Raw genomic sequence first — 22,061 nt, 5'->3', positions numbered from 1 at the left:
GCACGTGCAAAGGTCCTGAGGTGGGAGTGAGCCTGCTGTGTTCAAGTAATAGTTAGGAAGCCAGTGTGTCTGGAGTGGGTGAGCCAAGGGCTGAGGGGTGGGAGATGACATCAGACAGCAGGGTGACACTGGGTGGGATCTGGTAGTTCCAGATGTCTCCTCCCTGGAAAGCCTTCCTCCTATTACTCTGCATCATAATTTCCTCCACCTACCCTAGGTTAGAGTTATTATAATTATTTGCTTACTTGTTTAGTGTCTGTCTCCCTGGGCATGTAGCCTACCCAATACCCATCCTACTCTTCTTCTTTGGTAAGAAAACCCCCATCTTATTTGGCACCTATTGAGAGACTACATTTCCCAGCCTCCCTTGTGGCTAGGTGTGGTCATAGGACTAAAGCCGGCCCAGATGCATAAGTGGAAGTGTTGTGTGTTACTTCTGGGAAGTCTCATCAGAGGTAACCCAAGAAGCAACAATGTGCCCTCCTTTGCACTTCTGCCTTTTCACTCTTCCTTGTTCCTGCTACCTGGAATGCTGGTGCAATAGTTGGAGCTCCAGCAGCCTCTTGGACTACGAGGTGACTTTGTGGCTAGGGTGAGAAGAATTCTAGGTCTTCAAGACCATGGAGGCTGCCACACCCGCCTCAGACTCCCTACTCCAGACTTGTTCAAGACGACAGAGATATAAGCATTTGTTTGTTCAAGCCACTGTTATCTGGGGGTTTCTCTTATATACAGCAGAACCCAGTTCCGCAAAATACCCCCACTCCCCCGCCAGTGTCAATTCTCTAAGGGAGGTAACTTTGTTTGGCTGGTTCCCTCCTATACTCCCAGGGCCGAGCAGCAGGTCCAGCACATAGTAGTAGCTCAATAAATATTTGTAGAATGAAGGACACCTTGACAAAATGGGGGGAGCACCCTGATGACGTAACCCTAGTCCTGTTCCTTTGAGAGAGTGATGGGGAAGGATCACAGTGACAGGGGAAGGGTCAGAGTGATGGGGAGGGGACAGAATAACGGGGGAAGGGTTAGAGTGATAGAGGAAGGGTTCCCCTAGCTGAAGAGGGTCCAGACTCAAGGGAGAGGCGTCATATTGGCACACTGGCAGAAGATCTTCTAAGTGGAAAAGAGGGATCAAATAATGGGTTAGCTTGGCACAAGAGGGATCATAGTGGCAGAGGAGATGTCTGACTGACAGAGGAGCCATAATGGCGTCTGAGGAGGCTAGGAGTGACTGACTGAGGGGTGGACGGACTCAAGGTGAGACAGGCTGACCTCCCCCAACAAACGGGGAGCGGTCTCTCCCGCGCAGAGGGGGCAGCCAATCAGAGTCTGCCAGGTGCGTGTGACGTCACCAACTGCCGGGCAGACTCCTCCCCAGCGAGTTGACCAGAGGTCCCGGCCTCTTCCTGTGCCACCTCGTGGGTCGCTGTGGGTCTGGTGCCTCCATGGCAGAGTGCGCCCTGGTGCCGTGCACAGGCTAGAGGCTGAAGATGGGCTGGGAAATTCGCGTTAGGGAGCCAGCCCCTGAAAGGGGTGAGGGGGAAGATATCGGAGGGGGAGGCACATGGAGAGACAGAGCAAGACAAAGACAGAGGTGGGGAGACAGAGGCAGAGATGGGGCTCCAGAGGTGTAGGGGAGAGACAGGAGGGGACATGAGACAGCCATGGGGAGAAAGAGGGACCCAGCAAGGCAGGGAGAAAAAGGCAGTCCTGAGAGATTCTGCCATGGAGAGGGCCAGAGCTACCCTAGGAGGTCCAGACATGCCCCGGGAGGGGAAGAGGCAGAGGATGCGAACAAGATGATATGGTAAAAATAACCAGAGGGAGAAACTGAGTCCAGAGAATGGCTGAAACCAGAGCCCAGACCACCCAGACCAAGATGTGGGAGGTGGGGATCAGGGGAACCCCCCCTCCCTGGGCCGTCAGTCACCAGGTAACAGACAGTAGCCAAGAAAAGCAAAGCCACGCAGAGGGGAGGACAGACAGGTGAACTGCAGAGCCCTAGGAGGAGACAGAGCCCAAGAGGGGCCTTGACCTACAACGGATCTGCCTGGGGTCTGCACCCTCACTGTTGGTGCAGAGGGTCCTCCCAGCCCCCCTTAGGTTTTACGCAGAGGTGTGTTTTTCAGGGAGGGTTGAAATCTCTCCATCCTTAAGTTTTTAAACAGTGGCGTCTTGCACAATCTTTTGCCCTGTCCACTGTGATGCAGGTCCGTTAAAAGGAGCCTGGGGGGCCACATTGGGCTTCCACACTGCCCGCTTGTGCAGTGGAGTCCAAGTGGGAGAGTGAAGAGGGGAGAGAAGCCGAAACAGATGGGAGATGGAGACCCAGATGAGAACAAGACCACCCACTGAGAGAGGCACGGAGATGCAGGAAGGTCACAGAGGGGTCCCTGTGTTGACTCAGGGGTTGAGAGAGATCAGGGTGGCTGGTGGGAGGTGAGGGCAGAGATGGGGGAAGAGAGAGCCCTCAACATGAGAGGGAGGGCTTGGGGGAGGCCCAGGGGACCCCAGGAGGGAGAAGAAAAGGGGAGATGACCACTGGCCTCCAGGATCCAGAGGAAAGGGAGGCCCCATGAAGACCTCACGTGTTTCATTTCTAGGAGATGGGGGCAGGCTGGCAGCTGGTTATACTATTGGCCAGTGTCTGGGCCCACCTGGGGGTGTCTTTGGAGCCAGGATCTTATCTGTCCTGTAATGGAGGTTCATGCAGGGAGGGGCTGGCACCCTGGCAACCTGGCACTTGGTGGGTACTCCATGCATTTGCTGAATAAATGAAAACAGGACTGGCCTTAATCTGTTACTAGAGACTCCGTACCGAGCCTGGAATGTTGTTGTGGGGTCTCTGGGGCGCAGGCGGGGGTCACAGTAGGGTCTCCCGTTTGTTATTTTATGGCATGGGGAGGCTCACCATTCCTTGAGAGCCTCTGTACTAGAAGCTGATCTCATTCAGTCCTCCTAAGAACCAGCAAGATTGGCTTTACCCCTATGTTACAGAACAGGAAACTGAGGCACAGAAAAATTAAAGGCGTGGGCCGAGCGACATAGTAAGTTAGAGGCAGTCAGGCTTTGGAGGCAGGTTTGCCTAGTCTACTGCCCATATACTTTTTTTTTTTTTGGGACAGGACTTTTTTTTTATATATATATCGGAGTATAGTTGATTTACAATGTTGCGTTAGTTTAAGGTGTACAGCAAAGTGATTCAGTTATTCAGTTTTTCTGGTTCTTTTATGTCATAGGTCATTACAAGATATTGAATATAGTTCCCTGTGCTATACAGTAGGTCCTTGTTGTTTATCTATCTTATATACAGTAGTGTGTATCTGTTAATCCCAAACTCTGAATTTATCCCTCCCCCTTACCTATGGACATTTAATCCTTACACCGACCCTGGGGGGAGGTGGGCACGGAAGATGACCCTAATAGGCCCAGAGATGTCAAATTCCTCGCAAAGCCAAGGATGGGTGTGAAGTGATGGCTCCTGCATGAAGGGCCCTCTGCCGAGCCCTGAGAAGTGGCCAAGCACCCTCTGCCTCTAAATCTGGGAGAAATTCTAGGAGTCTCGATACAAAATCTGCCACCTGCATTTTTGGCTCTTGTAAAAGTACTAGGGGGCTTCCCTGGTGGCGCAGTGGTTAAGAATCCCCCTGCCAATGCAGGGGACGCGGGTTTGAGCCCTGGTCCGGGAAGATCTCACACGCCGCGGAGCAACTAAGCCCGTGCGCCACAACTACTGAGCCTGTGCTCTAGAGCCCGCAAGCCACGGCTACTGAGCCCGCGAGCCACGGCTACTGAGCCCGCGAGCCACAACTACTGAAGCCTGCACGCCTAGAGCCCGTGCTCCGCAACAAGAGAAGCCACCGCAATGAGAAGCCCGCGCACCGCAACGAAGAGTAGCCCCCGCTCGACGGAACCAAAGAAAGCCTGCGTGCAGCAACAAAGACCCAACGCAGCCAATAAATAAATAAATAAATAAATAAATAAATAAGTACTAAGCCTTCTAGAATAGGTGGTTGAGCCCTTAAGAGGGCTATGGATAGATTTCAGGGGGGCCCTGCACGCTTACTTGGACGGGGAGAAAAACCCTACATCTTTATTTTCATTATTCTCCAGCTAAAACACAACATTTTCTCAATTAAGGATGTGGGCAACAGCCCACGTCAGTCTAAGCAAAACCTGTGACTGCATCCCCGACAGAAATCGCAGGTATTTCTGTATTCTTCATTGCAGAGGCTGCAGAGTTCTCTAAATAGTGTCTGTGCTTCTTAGGACTTCGAAATTAGAGTAGTCAACATCCAGCACCAGATCCTTCTGGCTACCACGGTGAAGAAAAGGCACCGACATTACTATATCGCCAATTTTGCTTTCAAAAAGTATTTTGATAACTGTATTTCGGCGTAACTGGCTTCTTCTGTTATCTTACGTATTTTTTAAAATTTTATTTTTGGGTCAAGGGGCTTGTACCCTAACTTCATCCACTCACGAGAGCTGAGCTCCGGGCTCGGGCTCGCACGGCGCTCGGGACGTTACACCCTTCCACTGTCACTCCCCGGGGTCATGTACTGTTCTTGACCCTTACGAATTACGTTTTATTTTATGCATTTATAAGCGTTATTATGAGGACTACGCCAGCCTGCCACAGGGGTCCATGGTCCCGCAAGAGTCAAAGCACCCAGTTTTAGAGTCAGTGGTCCCTTGGTCACCAGTGGTGGGTGTGGCCTGTAAAAAGAGCGAGTCAGAGGGTGGGGTCAGAGGGCAGGGCCTGGGCAGAGAAGAAGGAAGTGCTGAGACAGAGGTAGGGCCCCGTGTGGCCTCTGGAGGGGGGAGGGGGGAAAGCTCTGGCAGGGCTGGTGGGGGGATGTGTCCCCACGAAGGGGCCCAGCTCAGTGAGGAGGGCAGCCAGGAAGGGACCAGCAGGTCCCCACCCGAAGAGCCAGGGCCGTGGCTGGATCACGGATCCAGTTGCCTGACTGCCTGACTGCCTGGGGTTGAAATCCCGGCTCCCTCTCTGAGCCTCAGTTTCCCTTCTGTATCACAACCGAGTGTACCTCCCAGGATGATTCCAAGGAATGAATGAGATGAGCCACGTAACATCGTAGTGTCAGAAATGTGATCAACACCCACTATAGGTTAGCAGGCAGAGCGCAGACAGAGATGATAGTTAATATTTTAATAACTACCACTTGTTGAGCACCTATTATTATGCGCGGTGCCTGGGCCAGGGAGCGCCATCCATGACACCGTTCTACCTTCCCTGAGACCCCTGAGGTGGGATGGAGATGAACAGAAAGAGCTGGGCAAGAGAGGATGGAGAGTGGAGGGAGGTGAGAGAGATGGGATCTGGGGGAACAACAAGGAGGAAGAGGCTGGGCCGAGAGGAAAGGGGACGCCCGGAGTGGGGAGAAAGGAGGGAACCCCAGGAAGCGCGGTGGCCCGTAGGACGGGCATTTAACACGGGGGAGTCAGGAAAGATTTGCAAGGAGAGAGGTAAAGGCTCCAAGTTGCCCTGTGCAACCCTCAAGCTTCCTTCCCCCCAAGGGCCCGGTTCCCCAGGCGAGGCTGCCTACCTCAGTGGCAAAGAAGCCCTTCGGTCGGTGTTTGCCCAGGGACGCGAGGCCACCAGGCCCAGGACTCTCACTTGCACTGATGGTCTGCTGAGCGGCCGCCAAAATTTCATCCAGTTTGTCTAGGGGGAGGCGGAAGAGGGACGGAGAGCCAGAGAAACGAAGTTTGCTTTGGCCTGGCGCAGAGACAGCGCTGCCGGGAGCCCATTCAGTGTCTTGTGTGAACCAGAAAAGGGCACCCGTGTCTCCCTCCCGGTGGCCCGACGGCCCTGCTCGGAGACACAGTCTCCAGCCCGGCAGGCAGGACCCAGCGATGGGAAGGGGTGAGGGCGGCCATCGTGAGAGGGAGGATGGAAGGGAGGCAGAAGGTAGGGCGGAGAGGCTCAAAGCAGGGGTGGGAACTCAGCCTCATGATGGCTGGGGCCAAGCTGAGGCGTGAAGGTGATCAGTGCGGGGGTGGCTGAAGGGGCGCGGGCCTGGAGAGGGGTGGAGCGGCTGCGGCAGCCCAGGCGGTGCGGGGTCGGGCCCTGGGCAGCCCGGGGAGCGGGGCCATCTTACTGAGAGCCATCTGATACACGGTCCGCTTTTTCTCCACGCTGGGCACCGGCGCAACTTGCTGCTCGTACTCTGTGGGCAAAGGACGCGGATGAAGCCCAGGGGCGCCCCCGGAGGGCGGGGCGGAGCGGGCTCGGCCAGCGGGCGTGGCCAGCGGGCGTGGCCAGCGGGCGTGCGCAAGCGCGAGTGGGGCAGTGAGGGGCCGGGATGGGGGAGGGGCGAGCCCGCCGGCGGGATATAGGGTCGGGGGCCCTCCCGCCAGTCCTGTGCCCACTCACCACTCTTCTTCTTCCAGGGCGAGACTAGCCCGGGGGAGAGGCAGTAGAGGAGCGAAGAGTTAGGACTTCAGGGGGAGGCGAGGGGCCCCCTTTCTGGAACGCCCGCCTCCCTCAGGGCCCTGGGGTGAGGGCGGTCGGCTAGCTGCCTGATCCGCCCCCGGCAGGGGAAACAGCCCCGTCTGGAGGGAGGGGCTCGCCTTCCTTTCTGTTAGTGGGAGTGAGGGGAGCTGGTGGAGGGAGAGATGGAGAATGGCGGTGGGGTTCAGGTGGAACAGAGCGAGAGGGGCTAGAAAGGAAACAGGGACCCGCAGAGAGGAACGTACGGACGCAGAGAGACCCCGACACAGAAACAGATGTAAGAGGACGAAGGACAGTCGGCTCTCAGACGCCCTTTCCCAGCGACGCACACGCAGGCCAGAGACAGTCTGACCCATGGACGGGGGGACAGGACCAGGACGAGGACCCCTGGTCACTAACAACACTAACAAACTCAAGGGACGGTCCAGCCTCCCTCTGCCCCTTTCCGTCCGCAGCACCTGGGCCCCAGCAGCCCCGCAAGCTCACCCAGCTCCTCCAGCTCTGAGGTCATAGACTTGGACCGCAGGGAGATGGTTGGAGGCGGGAGCCGCTTAGCCTGCGGCGGTGCTGGAAAAACGAGCGGGATCAGGCATCAGCACCCTGGAAGGAAAGCCCGTGACCTTCCCCCCTGCCCGTGCACCACCGCGGAGCTCTGGCGCTCCCAGAGCTCGGAGAAGAGATGCCATCCGCATATGCATGTTGAGCCCTCACTCAGTTCCTCTCCAGAGGTCCTGAACCAGCAGCCCTGGGGGAGGGAACGCTGCTGGTGGTGGTGGGGACCCTTGGGCCATTAGGGCTCCCTGAGGATTGAAGTCTAGTAGCAGTGGGGGACCCGGGCCTGGCCACACGAGTGGGGGAGGAGCACCTTTCTTATGCACAGCCTCATCCATGTCCGGGTGCCTGGTGACCATCACCACCTTGACCATCAGCGTGTTGCCCCCCTGGCGGATCATGTTCACCACCTGCCGGTGGCCGACCTTCACCACATTCTGCCCGTTCACCTGTGGCACAGACACCCCCCAGAGCACACCCAATAGGTGAGGGGAGGGATGCTTTCCACTTCAGGGTCCCCACCGAAGCGGCCTCCTCCTGCCTTGCCCTGTATGTGGCACTGTCGGTCACCCTTCTCTCCCCTTGACCCTCCTCTGCCTTGCAAGCCCCCAACACTCTGTTCCTGTAACTCTCCTGGCCTCAGGGTTGGGGAAGGGGCTGGGCCCACCCTATTTGCCTCTCTCTCCCTCCTTGCCCTCCAGCATTGTGTGTGTGTGTGTGTGTATGTGTGCAAGCGCGTGCCCTGGGGGGGGGCGGGGAACAGCTCTGTCATCTGAGATACTTCAGAAAGGCTTTCAGATGGAGTCACTGAAGAAGCAGAGGCTGGCTGCGGGGGGGGGGGGGGGGGGGCGGGGTTTGGGAAGCTTTGGTGCCAAAGGAGAATCTGGACTTGGGCAGCCGCATCCTGGCATAGATCACGAGGGGGTCTGAGGATTTGTTGCTAGGGGCCCAGAGGAGAGCGCGGTGTCTGTGGAAGGTGGGCCAGGGGTAGGGTCTTTGGAGAGGCCTTTGGGGTTGGGGGCCGGGACTCACCTCAATGAGGAAGTCTCCCATTCGCAGTCCAGCTCGCCATGCCACGCCACCCTCGTCCACCGACTCCAGATACTGCAGCGCCGGGAAGGCCGGGGTGGGGGTGAACTCCTCGATGGGGGTCTGCGCTGCAGATGGGGAGGAGCCGGCGGGGTCGGAGGGGAGGGGGTGGAGAGGCCGAGCAGGGGATGGGGCTCAGACCCAAGTCACGGAGGCCTCACCGTAGCTGTGGGACCAGCACCCTGGGGTGGGGTGGTGGGCAGGCTGGGGTCCCTTTCCCTGTCTTCCCCCCTGGGTCAGAGAGCCCTTCCCCCGTCCCCTCCCCGGCCGCCACTCACCCTTGGCCCCCCGGAGCACGAACCCAAACCCCTCACTGTCCTTCTTCTGCAGCAGAACTGTCTTCTCCTTGATGATGTAATCACTGGCGGGGAGGGTGGGGGAGGGGCAGGGGTGGGGCGGGTGGAAAAGGGATCATGAGACCCAGAGCCCGTGCCCCACCAGCCACCTGGTGACCTGAGCCCAAGCTCCAGAACCAGTCATCCCCGCTCCGAGGAGCTGCCTCACCCACTCCACGTGTGTATGCTCGCAGCAGCCCTGACGAGCCTCCCCCTCAGAGCCCAGAGCGCTCGCTCTCCCACTCAGTCTTTCCTCATTCATCCATCCGTGCTTCCATCCACCCATCCATTCAGCAAAGCACAGTGTGAGGAACGGGGAGCTAAGCTGCCGGATCAGCGGACAGCCTGGCTGGAGGCCCTGGTGGCCACTTTCTGTCTGTGACCTTGAGCCCACGCCTTCAACCTTTGTGGCCTCAGTTTCCTCATCTACAATGCGAGGCAATAACAGGCTCCACCTGATGGGGTCGCTGTGGAAGTTCCCTACATATAGTACACATAGTATTCGGCACAGGGCTGGGTACCGTAGCACATGCGCAATAGAATTCATGCGCCGTCTTCGGTCAAGTCTTTTGGTCTAGAGGACACGTGTACTTGGATAATACCTCTCCCAGCTCCTTGACCATATGTATGCTACAGTACCAACTCCCCAGGTCCCCACACGTATTGTAAAACTGCTTATTCAGCAGCGTCCAATATGGTGCCCACTAGCTGCCTGTGTCTATTTATACGCAAATTAATTAAAAATTAAATTGAAGAATTCAGTTCCTCAGTCTCACTAGCCACGTTTCCAAGTGCCTGGCAGCCACATGCGGCTAGTGGCTACCACGCTGGACAGCACAGATACAGAACATCTCCATCGCCGCAGAAAATTCTAGCGGACAGCGCTGACATCTACTTCCCGGTATATCTCAGATGTACCTCTTTCATGCAGTTGGTAGATTCTAGCGAAGTGCAAACTGCGTGTGAATATGTGGATGGTCCCCAGGAAGGCCACCAGAGCCCACCAGCACATTTAGGCAAGGCTCACATACGCAGCAAAGTTCAGTTAAACGCAAAACTATTCCGTGTATCTCCACAGCCGCCCGGGGCTCACTCAGATACCAGCCCCAAACCCTAGACGTCACCACTGCGTACATCAGGATTACACATCCATTCCATTCCAGGCACCCCAGTACACAGCAGGAATACCCAGACGCCCTGGCTCCAGGCGCCTCAGAGTACCCACAATCACCCCCACCCCAGAGCCCCCCGAACACGTGCCTCGCTGCGTCTTGCAGTCAGGTCAGAAACCCGGCCCAGCACACACACAGACCCCCTCATCGTACCCCGGTAATATCCGCGGGCCCTAACACACTCCAATCACAGCCAAGCACGCTCCCTGCGCACTCCGATTACCTACCCCCAGAGACCTGGCAGAACAGCCCTCCACGAATACTCCAGTATATTTCAGTAACACCCCGCCACACCCCAGTATGCTCCACTAATAACTCCCCTTCACTTTGATCTCGGTGTGTTCCCATAACACGCCCCCTGAACATAAACCAGCACACGCCAACAAAACGTAAGGTGCTCCTACTGTACTTCCGTGCCACCCTCCCTCCACACACACAAGCACGCCGGATACTCCCACGACCCCCCCTGACATCCACTGTCAAATCCATACGGCGGTACCGTAGGGACGGTGTTCTGCACATCCCTGCTCCCACCCTCCTCGTTATAACCTGGTGGGTCCAACAGCAGGCATGCACATGTAGACACAGCCCACAACTGCCCTTGCTCAAGGTTCACGATGGTCCAGTAAACCCGTCTACACCATACCCGCTATGTCTTTCTGACCTTATATTCAACCCAGGGACCAGCCACCTTTGTAGCTGGGTAGAGGGGATGTTGGAAGAGAAGGAGGGAAGGGGTTGAAAGGGACGGGGGAGGGGAGGGGAGGAAAGAGGCAAAGAAGCCTCCAGGAGCGAGTGGACAGGGCTGACAGGAATTGGTTGAGAAGTCAGAGCTACCTACTCCTGACCATGAACGCTGTGGCATCCTTGTCCCCACCTCGGTGCCCACGGCGTAACCTGACATGCTCCTTCGAGCCCTCGTATCCTTGCTACCCCCATAGCCCTTCCAGATCTCCAGGGCCCCCCCAGTGGCCAGTAATGCTCTTCAGATCCCCTTTAGTCCTCACTTACAGCAGTTTCGCTTGCCTTCATGCATGCCACAAACCCCTGCTTTCCCCCCAATTTTCCCCTGCCCCTGGAATCTCTCACCCACACATTCTCCTCACACTTCATACATAAGCCTTCCCCAAACATCCCATCCCCCGATACAATTCAACAAAACTCCCATATCCTTTAGATGCCAAGAAGAAGCACTTGCTATGTGTGAGGCAGTATTTGAAACCCCTCATGGGTAAATGACTTAATTGTCTCCCACAGTCAGCCTCTAGGTAGCTGTGTGTACCATTTCCACTTTACAAGTGAGGAAACGGAAGCACAGAAAGGTTAAGCAACTTGCCTGAGCTCACACAGCCAACAAAAGTCTTCAACAATTCCCCAGAAAATACCTGGGTCACTCAGTAGTAATACGCTCCACTCCACGGCACCCAGATACCCCAGCACAGAGACATCTGTCCCCAATTCACCATGCACGTGCCCCTCCAGTGCCTGAAATTTATCCCAGGCTATGCCAGTAACACAACAAGGAGTAACATCTATTGAACCACTGCTGAATGCCAGATGGCGTTCCAAGCACTTTGCATTTATTTATTCACTCAGTCCTTACAACACCCCTGGGAGGTGTTGACTGTTATCATTCGCGTTTTATAGATGAGGAAACTGAGGCACGGAGAAATAACTTGCTCAAGTTCGCACCACCAGAAAAATGTCAAAGCTGAGATTTTAATTCCCCGCAGGCAACCCATATACCCCGATAATATCCAAACACCCCCTGACCATCGAAGCACCCCCTCTGTCCTACCCTCTCAAGTCTCCCCACCCTGGGCATATGCCTCTCTCCTTCCCACGAATTTCTCACACAAGTCCCAGCTCTGTGTGGTGTCTCTCATCCACCACATTCTTCTTGAGCTGCCTAATGGCCCCCTTGTCCTCACAGATTCCTGCAACTCTGTACTCCTTCTCCCCCACTCCTGTGTATGCCCCCACCTCGCTCTGCACCCCGATCCCCCCTCCTCCAAACCAGCTGGAAGCTCCACAGGACCTAACCCACCCCCCATCAGCCCTCATTCCACAAGCCCTCATCACACCCCACGGCGCCCTCCCTCCACCTCCCAAATTGCCCTCACACACCCCACATCCTCTTTCCCAAAGTGTCTTCCATTGATTTCTGTGGCCTCCTGGGCCAGGCCACCTCCTCTCAGGCCACCTCTCCCCCTCCTTTGCCCTCCTCCCTCCCACATCCTCTCGAGCCTCTGTGCAGAACCTCCACTGTGTCCCCTACAGCATCCTAGGTTTCCTCCATACTCCCCAGCCCCCCCCTTCCATTCTCATCCGTGGAAGCCTCCTCCTACTTTTACATCCTCAATTCACTTCATCACACACCCTTCCTTCCGCCTCCTTTTACTTGCAGCTGCATTTCGTTTACATTCCCTGCATCCTGTCTGTGCTCTCCCTAAACTGCCTAAATCCGCACCCCCAAATTCTCTTCACATTTCCTGCATTGCCTCCTTACCCCATTTCTCCGCACACTCTACACCCGCTCTATGCTCTGGTGTTCCCCATTTCCCCCCACTTCAGTGTCCCCCCGCCGCCGTTCCATTCTCATCCTGTCACCCTCCTACCCAGACCCTCTAACCCCACCCCTACCCTAGTGTTCGCTACCCACGCAGCACCCCATTCATGCGCCGTACTGCTGACTACCTGCCCTGCAGGAGCGCGCACAATGCTCTCCCCCAAGCCATCCCTCGGCGACCCTGAGCGGCCTCTGGAGCTCAGCGGCCAGCTCTTGTTCACCAGATCCCACACACAGAGACTGCAGCAGCGTCGACTCCCTCCACCCCCACCCTGAAGGTCCCTCTCACACACCCAGCATCCCACAGCCCAGAGCCTGCTGCTGTACATAGCGCCCCCCTCTGGTACTCAGCCCCTCCCCGCGTACCATCTCCACCGGCCTCTCCAGGGCCTGCACACGGGCCCCCACGCGGGGAAGCCAGCCCCCTCCCATGCTGAGAAGCGGCACACACAGGCAGATGCAGCTCCCGGTGCAGAAGCTCAGCCGTGTCTCAGCACACGTGCCCCACACAGGCATAGACCCTCAGGGGGCAGGGAGAGGGGCGCATGGGGATGGAGACACACGGAGTCACTGGTGAAGGGGGGGAGCTGTCGGGGAGAGGACAGGCCTGGCAAAGGAGGGTGGGTGTTGGGAAACATAGCCGCAGTCCCTGGGACAGACCCCCCCCAAACACACACAAACACACACGAGTCCCTAGACAGCCTTGCTATCGCTCCAAGTCACACACAGTGACAGACGCCGTCAAACACGGACACCCAGATAGACACAGTTGGGGGGTGGGCTGGGAGCCCACCATCTCTACATTCCTCTCTCTCTCTCTCTCTCTCTCTCTCTCACACACACACACACACACACACACACACACACACACAGGGCTGCAGGCAGGCACACACGCACGCACACCAACACAGCCACAGGGACACACGCACAGTCTCACAGTGACACGCAGCGGAAAAAGAGGAGGGGAGGGGAGGGGAGGCCGGGGGCGGGATGCGTGTGTGATGGGGGGGGGAATGACTGTGAATGGGAGAGAGGGGTATGAATGGGGGGACTTGCCAACTCCTTGAAGGGGTGTGGGGATACAGGAATCAGAGAAACGCGGGCCTGGGGTGTAGGTGCCTGAGCGGAGGGCTCCAGAATGGGGGCGCTAAGGGTGGCAGGAAGGACAAGTGGGGCCCGAAACCCGGAGTGGAGTCCGTTTGGAGGGCCTCCCTTGGAGGAAGGTCTTGGAGGAAGAGCTGAAGGGGGCCTGGAAGGGCCTGCGAGGGGCCTGGAGAGTGTGTGTGTGTGTGTGTGTGTGTGTGTGTGTGTGTGTGTGTGTGTTGCGGGGTGCTCGGGGAGAGAGGCCCAGGGAGGGGGATGAGAAAAAGAAGGGTAGAGACAAGGGGGCCGGAAAGGCTTTAGTGCTGAGAGAAGGTTAGGGGAGAAGGGCGGAGGGGGCGGCTTGGGGGCGGGGGAGGAGTCCCAGGGATGGGGGATTAGCGGCTGGGGGAGGGTCGTCACAGCGGGCTGGGGCCTCCTGGTCGGGCCGCGGAGAAAAGGGGCGGCGCGCTCCGTTACCTGTAGATATACCAGACGCTGCGCCGCCGGGGCCCCAGGGCCGGCCAGCTGGAGGAGAGCGCGGGGGGCGGCTGCGGCAGGGAGCCCCCACCGGGGCGGCCCCCGAGACCCCCGGCGCCGCCGCCCGCAGACAAAGCCATCGCCGCCGCGGCCCCGGCCCCGGGCCCGGTCCCGGTGCCGGCCGCCCCCGCCGCCGCCGCCGCCGCCGCGTCCCCGTCCCCGCTCGGCCGAACCCCCGTGTCCGGGCCCCCAGGCCCCGCCTCATGCTGACCCGCGCCGAGAGGGGGGAGGGGAGGGGGCGCGCACCCTCCCGCGGGAGGGAGGGCAGGGCCGGGGGCTCACATGCCGGGGGGCGCGGGGGCGCGGGGCGCGGGGTCGGGCCGCGGCGGGAGCGAGAGGACCGCGGACGGCGCCGGCTTCAGCACCGCGGACAGCTCCGGAGGCGGGCGGCGGGCGCGAGGCTTAACCCCTTGCCGTCCTGCGCCGGGCGGTGGAGGGGGCCGGGCAGGGGGGAGGGGAACGTGGGGGCCCCCTTGGCGGGAGAAGGGGGAGGGGCGAGGCGCGGGGGGGAGGAGAAGGGGGAGGCACTTCCGGTCTGGCCCTCCCCCTTAACCCTCCCCCCTCCAGAGCCCTCCCGCGCAGGTGCAGAGCGAGGGAGAGGGGGGAGAGGGACGCACAACATCACACAAGATGCCTCGCAACCGCGTGCAGGGACGCGCGGACCAAGCCCCACTTCCCAAGCAGGGACAACACGGTGAGGGGGACTCCAGGAGGGGACACACAGCCCCCCACCGCAGACAGACACACAGTGCACCCCAACACAGTCTGGAAGGGCCGGAAAGGGAAGGCCAGGACGTTCAGACTGGGCGCCAGAGCAGTGAGAGACACCCCTCCCCCCAAAGAAGTCCAGGCGGAGGGACATCCACAGTCCACGGCTCACACGAGAGCCGCAGACCCCCAGGGAGAGGAGAGAGGGCAGCACAGGCTAGGAGGACTGTACAGCTCCAGCTGGGACGCGGGGTCACAACACAGGCCAGGGCACCCCAGACAGGGGGCCGGAGAGCAGGGGGGGAGGCAGGAGAAGGAGAAGCTCAGACACGCCGCAAACACAGCAGCACATGCCAGCGGGCACGAGAGTGGAGGAGAGAGAAGAAAATGCACTTGACGAGACAGAGCTAGAGAGAGGAGAAGGAAGTAGCTGAGGGCAAGAGGGACCACCCCCCATCCAGCTGTAGAGCAAGCGACCCCCAAACCGAAGCCAGGAGGAGACCCAGAGAGACACTGACAGAGACAAGAAGCAGAGGCTGATGGGAGACTCCGGGTGGGGTGGGGACCTCGATACTCACCCAGTGCCCAGAGCCGGAGACGTGCCAGGCGAACACGCACAATGGTCAAGCGCCTCGGACACTTGGGGCGCAGGGTGGGACCCCAGTCCCGCCCTCTCTTCTCATATTGTCATTTCTCCCTCCCCCCCAACATCCATCCCCACTGGCCAGAACACAGACACATAGGTTTGGACACATTTAATGGAAGGATGCTATGAACAAGGAGACCCTTCCCTGGATTAGGGGGAGGGGTGGGGGAGGGGAGGATTCATCTTTCAGATGCCCAGTTACGACCATCCCTCCCCCACAGCCTTGCCCTTCTGGAAGCTCAAGCCCTGGAGTCCTCCCCTCTTCTGCCCTCCCCTCCCCCAACACCCCAGGTCCTGAATTCCAGATCAGACAGGTGCAAATGCATGCACACGACTTTATCTGTTAATGCGCACACACAGTGACATGCATGAAGAGGGACAGGCATGTGCAGAGAGCCCCCTGTCCACATGTGGTAAGCAGGACATTGCTGGAAACACTGGCCCTCATTCTCAGACACACAGATTCAGGGAGATGTGCAGAGCCAGCCGCACGATTAGCCACAATCGTGCCCCCGTAAATGACAGCCACAAACGCGCCCATCTATACAGAGCAGGACAGACCCTCTCGCTGTCACGGGCATATGTGCAAGGCTAGACATCTAGGGGCCTCCAGCCACACATGCACACAGACACGTGTCATGCACACCTACAGAGACACACGGGCAAGAACACACTTGGGGAATCCGTACAAGGATGCTCGTCTGTGTAAGACGTTCACTCACAGGGAAACTTCAGCTCCGGTGGTGCACACACACATCCACACAACCCCCAGGCACCCCTTCCTTCCCGTTCCTAACCCCACCCCCCCTTCCCCTCCCCTCTCACCTCCCTGGGCCAATCCCATCCATTAAGCTTCAGAAGCAAGTCAGCCAGCAGCCAGGGAGGGGAAAGGTGTCAGTGTGCCTTCTCCCCGCCCCCACCCCGCCTGGCCCAGCTCTGCCCGCCCCCCTCCCTACGCCAGCACAGGATGCAGACACTTCTGCTGCACAGGACTGCACAGAGATGTGGCACATAAAGGAGACCAGAGCCTCCAGCCAGCCATACACACGAGCTCCCTAGCCCCCCAGGCGTCCCCACCTCGCCCCGATCCATTTCATTGGTCTCTGGCTACACCAGAGCTGGGCAGTCTCGGTGGCTGCCAGGGACGGTTTGGGATTGGGCTATGTAGTCTGAAGCTAAGTCTGCCTTCTCCCACCCCTGGATCAAACTTCAGAGGGAACAGATGAGAAAGGGGGCTTCGAGGCGGTGGAACTATTTAAAAGGGGGAGTGTAAGGGAGTGGGGGTTGGGGGGGCGCCCGAGGGTGTAAGGACATTTACCTTGGGGCATCAAAGCTGTCGTAGGAGCCCACGGTATAATGCCGGAATAGTCTCTTTGCCTTGTCACTTCGGCTTTCTGCAGGGGGACAAAGGATGACCTTGGACCTGCACTCTGGAAACCATGGGCCCACCCCCTGGGGTCCTGGCCCAAGCCTTCCCATCTACCTCCCAGCACCCCACCCCCATCAGGAGGGGGAAGGGAAGGGACATGAGAACCTAGAGTAAATCGGGGACAATTGGGGGTTCCTCGTTACCTTGCTTTGCCTCCTGGGAGCGGTTGGCCACCTCTTCCAGGCAGTCAGAGGGGAACCAGCCGATGCGACCTTTGACCTGGCCTTCCCAGAAGCCTCCTTCCCCGATGCTAAGCACTAGATGGGGAGCAGGGACATAGAAACATTTCTCATTTCTGTGCTGCCCACACCCCCACCCGCTCCCAACACTTGATGCACAGCATTTCCAGAACTCTCAGCACCTAGCACAGAACCTGGCCCAAGGGCATCCTTAATAAATGTCCAAGGAAGGGGGAGATGCAAATCATGTCGCTTCTGCATACTAGCTTCCTGGACCCAGTGGGGACATCAAAATGGCACTGGGGAAAGGGCTGTGTCCCATGACGTCATCCTTGGAGGCTAGGGACACGTCCACAACTGGTTCTCATCTCCCCTGGTGACCAGTCACAACTCAGTTATTCCAAAATTTCCCTAAACCCTCCTCGGCTCCTAGGTCAAGTTCTACACCCCCATCACTGCCCCTGCCGCCTCCTGCAGCCTCCTTGCCACTTAATCTTCTGTCATCTGTTCCCAGACCCCTCCTTCCATTTCTCTTTGCTTCCCCTGGCTCTAGAAGGGACAGTAGAGTCACCTCTTTCCTTCTGTCCACCGCTCGTTACTGGAGGCCACTTCCTGCCACCCTCACCCCTTAACCATCAAGCACACGTTGACCGACAGCAAAGATGGGCAGCAGGGGCAGCTAATGTTTATCCAGCTCTCACTCGGGGCCAGGAGCCTAAGTGTGGGGGGGAACACTTTCATTCACCCCATTTTACTGGTGGAGAAACTGAGACTCAGAGAGCTGAGGTCAACTGCTCAAGGTTCTGCAGCGTGCAGTCGACAGAGCCTGGATTTGAACACGGCGCTGTTTCCAGAGCGGATATTTTTAGTCATTCATGTTTTGCTACCTCTCTGTTCCAGCACTTCGCTGCTGCTGTTTCTATGATGATGAGGGCGACAGCAACAAGCCCGAAGTCATCCGTCTCTCCAGCATCTTTCACAGCTCTGTTCCCACTCGGCCCTTCACATCCTTTGCTCACTTCATCCTTACACCTACCTGCTAGGTAACAACTGATTTCCCACTTCAAAGATGAACTTGAAGCTAGAGCATAACGACCTCTTGCCCAGGGATGGCTCAAGCCACGCTAGGATTGGGGTTGGGGCCATCTGACGCTTTTCCCTGCACAAAACACCTCCTCTGAGAGGGTCTGGGGAAACCACATGGAGGAGATGCTCAAGGTCATGGAAGGGACCAGGAGATGTGCGTCAAGGCGTCTGGGTTCTGGGCTAGCTCTGCCACGTCTGGCTGGGTGGTCTTGGAATCAATCATTTGTTCACTGAACAAATACGTATTTAGTGCCAGTCAGCTAGGAACTGGGTGGGGCTGTTGGACACACTAAATGTGGTTCCTGCCCTCACGGAGCTTCCAGACTGGCAGTCATTAGAGGTATAACTCTCCAAGTGACCCCATGATTGGAAATTGAGGTCGACGCTTGAGGGACAAAGGAAAGGGTATTTGGAGAAAGGCCAGATGGGAGTATATAAATCCGACGGCAAAGGGGGACCACGAAGGTGTCTCAGAGGATGTGACATATAGGCTGAGACCTGAAGGATGCTAGGAGTGGAGGAGGCAATGAGAGGAAGGAAAGGTTTTCCAGGCAGAAGTAACAGCATGTGCAAAGGGTTCGTTGTGGAAAAGGACTTGGGGGACTTCCCTGGTGGCGCAGTGGTTGAGAGTCCGCCTGCCAATGCAGAGGACACGGTTTCGAGCCCTGGTCTGGGAAGATCCCACATGCCTCGGAGCAGCTAAGCCCGTGCACCACAACTACTGAGCCTGCACTCTAGAACCCGCGAGCCGCAACTACTGAGCCTGCACGCCACAACTACTGAAGCCCGCGCACCTAGAGCTCGTGCTCCGCAACAAGAGAGGCCACCGCAGTGAGAAGCCCGCGCACCTCGGCGAAGAGTGTCCCCTGCTCGCTGCAACTAGAGAAAGCCTGTGTGTAGCAACAAAGACCCAACACAGCCAAAAATAAATAATAAATAAAATAAATAAACTGAAAAAAAAAAAGGACTTGGGGCATCTGAGGAATGGAGAGGAGGATGTGGTCCCTGGAACCCTGTGGGTGAAAGAAAGAGTAGGAAGAGGTGAGGTTGGTGGGCGGGCAGAGGAGGGGTTCGCAGGCCAGGCTAAGGCGCTAGGCTTTGGTCCTGAGAGCAGAGGGAACCTGCTACCTTGTCGGGCTGCGGCAAAGCTCAGTGACATTGTGGATGTGGCTGTGCTTTGAGGCAATTAAGCATCTTTTAATGAATGGAAAGGATATGAAAACAGGGAAGTGTGTAGAATTGCTGGGCTTGACATTCAGAAAGACACATGGAAGATACAGCCCATGGCCCTCTGCCTGTGCAAAGGTCCCTCACACTTGGCCTCAGCTTCCCTTTCTTCTTTTGCATCCTTCAAAGCACAGACCTGACCCCACCCTCAGACCCACCCACCCACACACAAATACACACACCCATACACTCGCTCCCCAGGCTCGGTGCCTCCAGAGGCACTGCCCCTGCCCCCCCCACAGTTAACTCGGGCATTTGGTCATTCATCCATTCATCCCTTCACTCAGCAGGTGTGCACTGAGGCTTCCTGTGTGCTGGGTCACAAAACTGGGCCCTGGTGACCCCACCCCTGGTGACATGTGACCTTGTCTTCGGGAACTCAGGCGATAGGGAGACAGACTACGAAAGAGATGCAGTTACACAACCTGCCTGATACTCTGATCCCCGCACATGCTTCAGGGCCCACTTAAAACTCTGTCTCCTTTGGGAGGACACCCCCCTCCCCCAGCTTCCTCGGTGCCCAGGGTCTCTCTCTTCTAAGTGCCCGTAGTGGGGGTCGCTTATGGTAATGACAGCTGGCGCTCGTTATGTGAGAATCATTGTTCTAAGGGCTTTACAAGAACTGACTCTAATCCTCCCATTGTACAGACAAGGAAACTGAGGCCCAGAGAAGTCACTCACCTGAGGTCGCCCCGCTAAGAAGTGGTGGAGCTGGGATTTGAACCCGATCAGCCTGGCTCTCAACCACTACGCTACTTGTCTCCTCTGCAAGCCTAGAATCGGGCAAAGAATTGCTTCCCCATCTCGAATTAACTACTGCAGGGCACTTCCTGTCTCCAAAGCACCACTCTGTCCAAGAACATGCGTCCACGGCCCTGCGAGGGGCGAAGTCTGCACGTGGGGGATACCGGCATGGTTTTACAGATGAAGACAGGAAAACCGAAGAGAGGCAAACGCCCATGACAGCAGCCGCTATTTAGGGAGCCCTCAGCACGGACCGGGCTGCGCACACTGGCCGTCTCATCAGAGCACGGGGAGCTAGGCACCACCCCGTGTCTCAGGTGAGAACTCCTGGCAGAGGCAGGAGGCAGAGTCGAGGCGGCGTGACCTCTCTCTCCAAACACGATAGCGGGAAAGACCCTGGGCTCAGCTTGGGGACCTCAGGCAAGTCATGTCACCCACGCGAGGCTCTGCTCCTTCAACTGTACGATGGGCTCCTGACAGCTGCCTGGAAGGGCGATCGTGAGCGAGATGGGACCTCGCAGGGGAAGCGCTCCGGCCCTGCCCGCCGGCGTCAGCTTCCCACAAATGCTCATCACCCCTTTCCTGCCTGGACACCGCCTCCTGATGGCCTCATCCCAGCTACGCTCTATGCTCCTCCGAGGCGGAAGGGGCATCTAGGTGTCTCTGAGGTCTCCGGCGTTCACTGGACATTCTAGGTGCTGGAGACCTGTTTGTCAGTGACCCTTCCTGAAGGCTTAGTTCGCCTGCCTGCCCCGTGTCCACAGCCCCGCCGGGCGCTGCCCCTTTACCTTTGATCTTCTCGCCCTTGCTTAGGGAGATCTCCCCCTCGGCTTGGGCCTGGTAGGACTTCACAGCCATGAAGGAACGTCCGGGGACCGCTGAGTAGAGCTTCCGGCGTCTCCCGCGGCTGCCCAGGGAGCCCCCGGGGCCCCCGGAGCCCCCGGTGCCCCCAGCTGGCCCTTCCCGGGGTGTCCCGCTGGAGCTGCATACACAGAGGGTGTGAGAGGCAGGGGAGAGTGGAGGGAGGGGGCACCTCTGGGAGAACAGGGGTCCTTGGGTCGGGGCAGGTGGAGCATCCGAGCGGGAGGGGGTCTGAGTGCCTCTTCCAGCTCTGGCGGCCCCAGGGAAGGAGGGCACCTGGGGGGTCCAGCCCGGCTCCAGCCCTCCTTCCTGCCTCCTGGCTTCCGGCTCTGTCCCCTCCCACGGTCCTGCATGCCCTGCCTGGTGCAGCTTCCTGAAGCTGAGCTCTGACTGTGTCATCCCTGGCTCACGAGCCTTCAGCGACTCCCGGCTTCCTCCTGGGTTGAGTCCAACTCCTCTGCCTGCCATCCCTGACCCGCCATGATCTCCCTCCCGCCCACGTCCTCAGGACAGGCTGGCCAGCCACCGCACCCCCTTCCCGTCCTCCTCTAGCCAGGCTGGCCTCTTTACCCCAGGACGCCCCCTGCCCACCCTCCCCACCTCTGGTCTCATCTCCAAGCTTGGAGACCCCTCCCTGACCCCCTCGCCCAGCCCCTCTCTGTTTGGCTTCCTCTCACCTTGCCCCGTCTTTCTGTCTGTCCAACATGTCTTTTGGGCACCTCCCGCCCAGGCCCATGGAGCAGGTGCTCAGCTAAACGCTGGTGCGCTTGGACTTGGGTGCAAGACTGGGGCTCACGGTGCCCTCACTGCCTCAAGGGTTAGGAGAGGGGTCTGGTAGTCTGGGGCTGGGACCAGTGAGGTGGGTGGGTGGGGGACCAGCCATGTGTGGGACAGGAGGGAGGCAGCTGGGATGGCCCGGGGTGGGGCGCGGAGCTGTGGCTCTGACGAGGGCATCTGGCTGGGATGGGGTCTGTGGGAGCAGGGCTGAGCCCTCCCCTACCTGGGCCGTCCACGGGGCTGCCTCTTGGCCTCCTCGGGGTGCCTCCCTCGGGATGGGGAGCGGGCCCGGGCGCCCCGGGGGCTGCTGGCACTGCGGAGGGTCCCACTGCTGAGCTTGGTGCTGGGGGCCGAGGGCTGCGGCTGGCCCTGGGGCCCTGAGGTAGGGCCGGGGGCCCCGGCGGACGAGGTCCCCGGGGCGGCGAACACCATCCAGTCAGGCAGGGCCATGCTGGTATCGCTGTTGGCCCGCAGCAGCGCGGGGGGCACCGTCAGCCCCACGCCGGGGGGTCCCCGTCGCCGGGCTGCGTACTTGGGGGACTCCTGGAAGGGCACTGAGGGGGCATGGCGGCAGGAGGGCAGAGGGAGGCAG

At 58.5% G+C, this 22,061-nt stretch overlaps 1 protein-coding gene across 7 annotated transcripts in view; it reads right to left on the bottom strand.

Moving 5' to 3' along the window:
* SHANK1 (SH3 and multiple ankyrin repeat domains 1) overlaps nt 1-22,061 on the bottom strand; it is a 47,131-nt gene that overhangs the window by 11,442 nt on the left and 13,628 nt on the right. For 5 of the 7 annotated variants that reach the window (XR_009560068.1, XR_009560069.1, XM_060289103.1 and 2 more), the window contains 12 exons: nt 21,693-22,023; nt 20,620-20,813; nt 16,739-16,852; nt 16,485-16,560; nt 15,992-16,018; nt 8,395-8,477; nt 8,060-8,184; nt 7,341-7,476; nt 6,962-7,042; nt 6,398-6,421; nt 6,123-6,191; nt 5,568-5,686 (listed from right to left, as the gene is read on the bottom strand). Coding sequence is in view for 5 of the 7 variants with exons in the window: in XM_060289103.1 (XP_060145086.1) it covers nt 5,568-5,686; nt 6,123-6,191; nt 6,398-6,421; nt 6,962-7,042; nt 7,341-7,476; nt 8,060-8,184; nt 8,395-8,477; nt 15,992-16,018; nt 16,485-16,560; nt 16,739-16,852; nt 20,620-20,813; nt 21,693-22,023 (1,379 nt within the window). In the remaining 2 variants the exon portion in view is untranslated. The remainder of the gene's footprint in view (nt 1-5,567; nt 5,687-6,122; nt 6,192-6,397; nt 6,422-6,961; nt 7,043-7,340; nt 7,477-8,059; nt 8,185-8,394; nt 8,478-15,991; nt 16,019-16,484; nt 16,561-16,738; nt 16,853-20,619; nt 20,814-21,692; nt 22,024-22,061) is intronic. The other 2 variants (XM_030849932.2, XM_060289105.1) reach the window with 2 other exon arrangements.

Source organism: Globicephala melas, chromosome 19 (genome assembly GCF_963455315.2).
Source record: "Globicephala melas chromosome 19, mGloMel1.2, whole genome shotgun sequence".
Classification (NCBI taxonomy): domain Eukaryota; kingdom Metazoa; phylum Chordata; class Mammalia; order Artiodactyla; family Delphinidae; genus Globicephala; species Globicephala melas.
The sequence above is the reverse complement of the archived record's forward strand: the minus strand, read 5'-3'. Positions and strand labels throughout refer to the sequence as shown.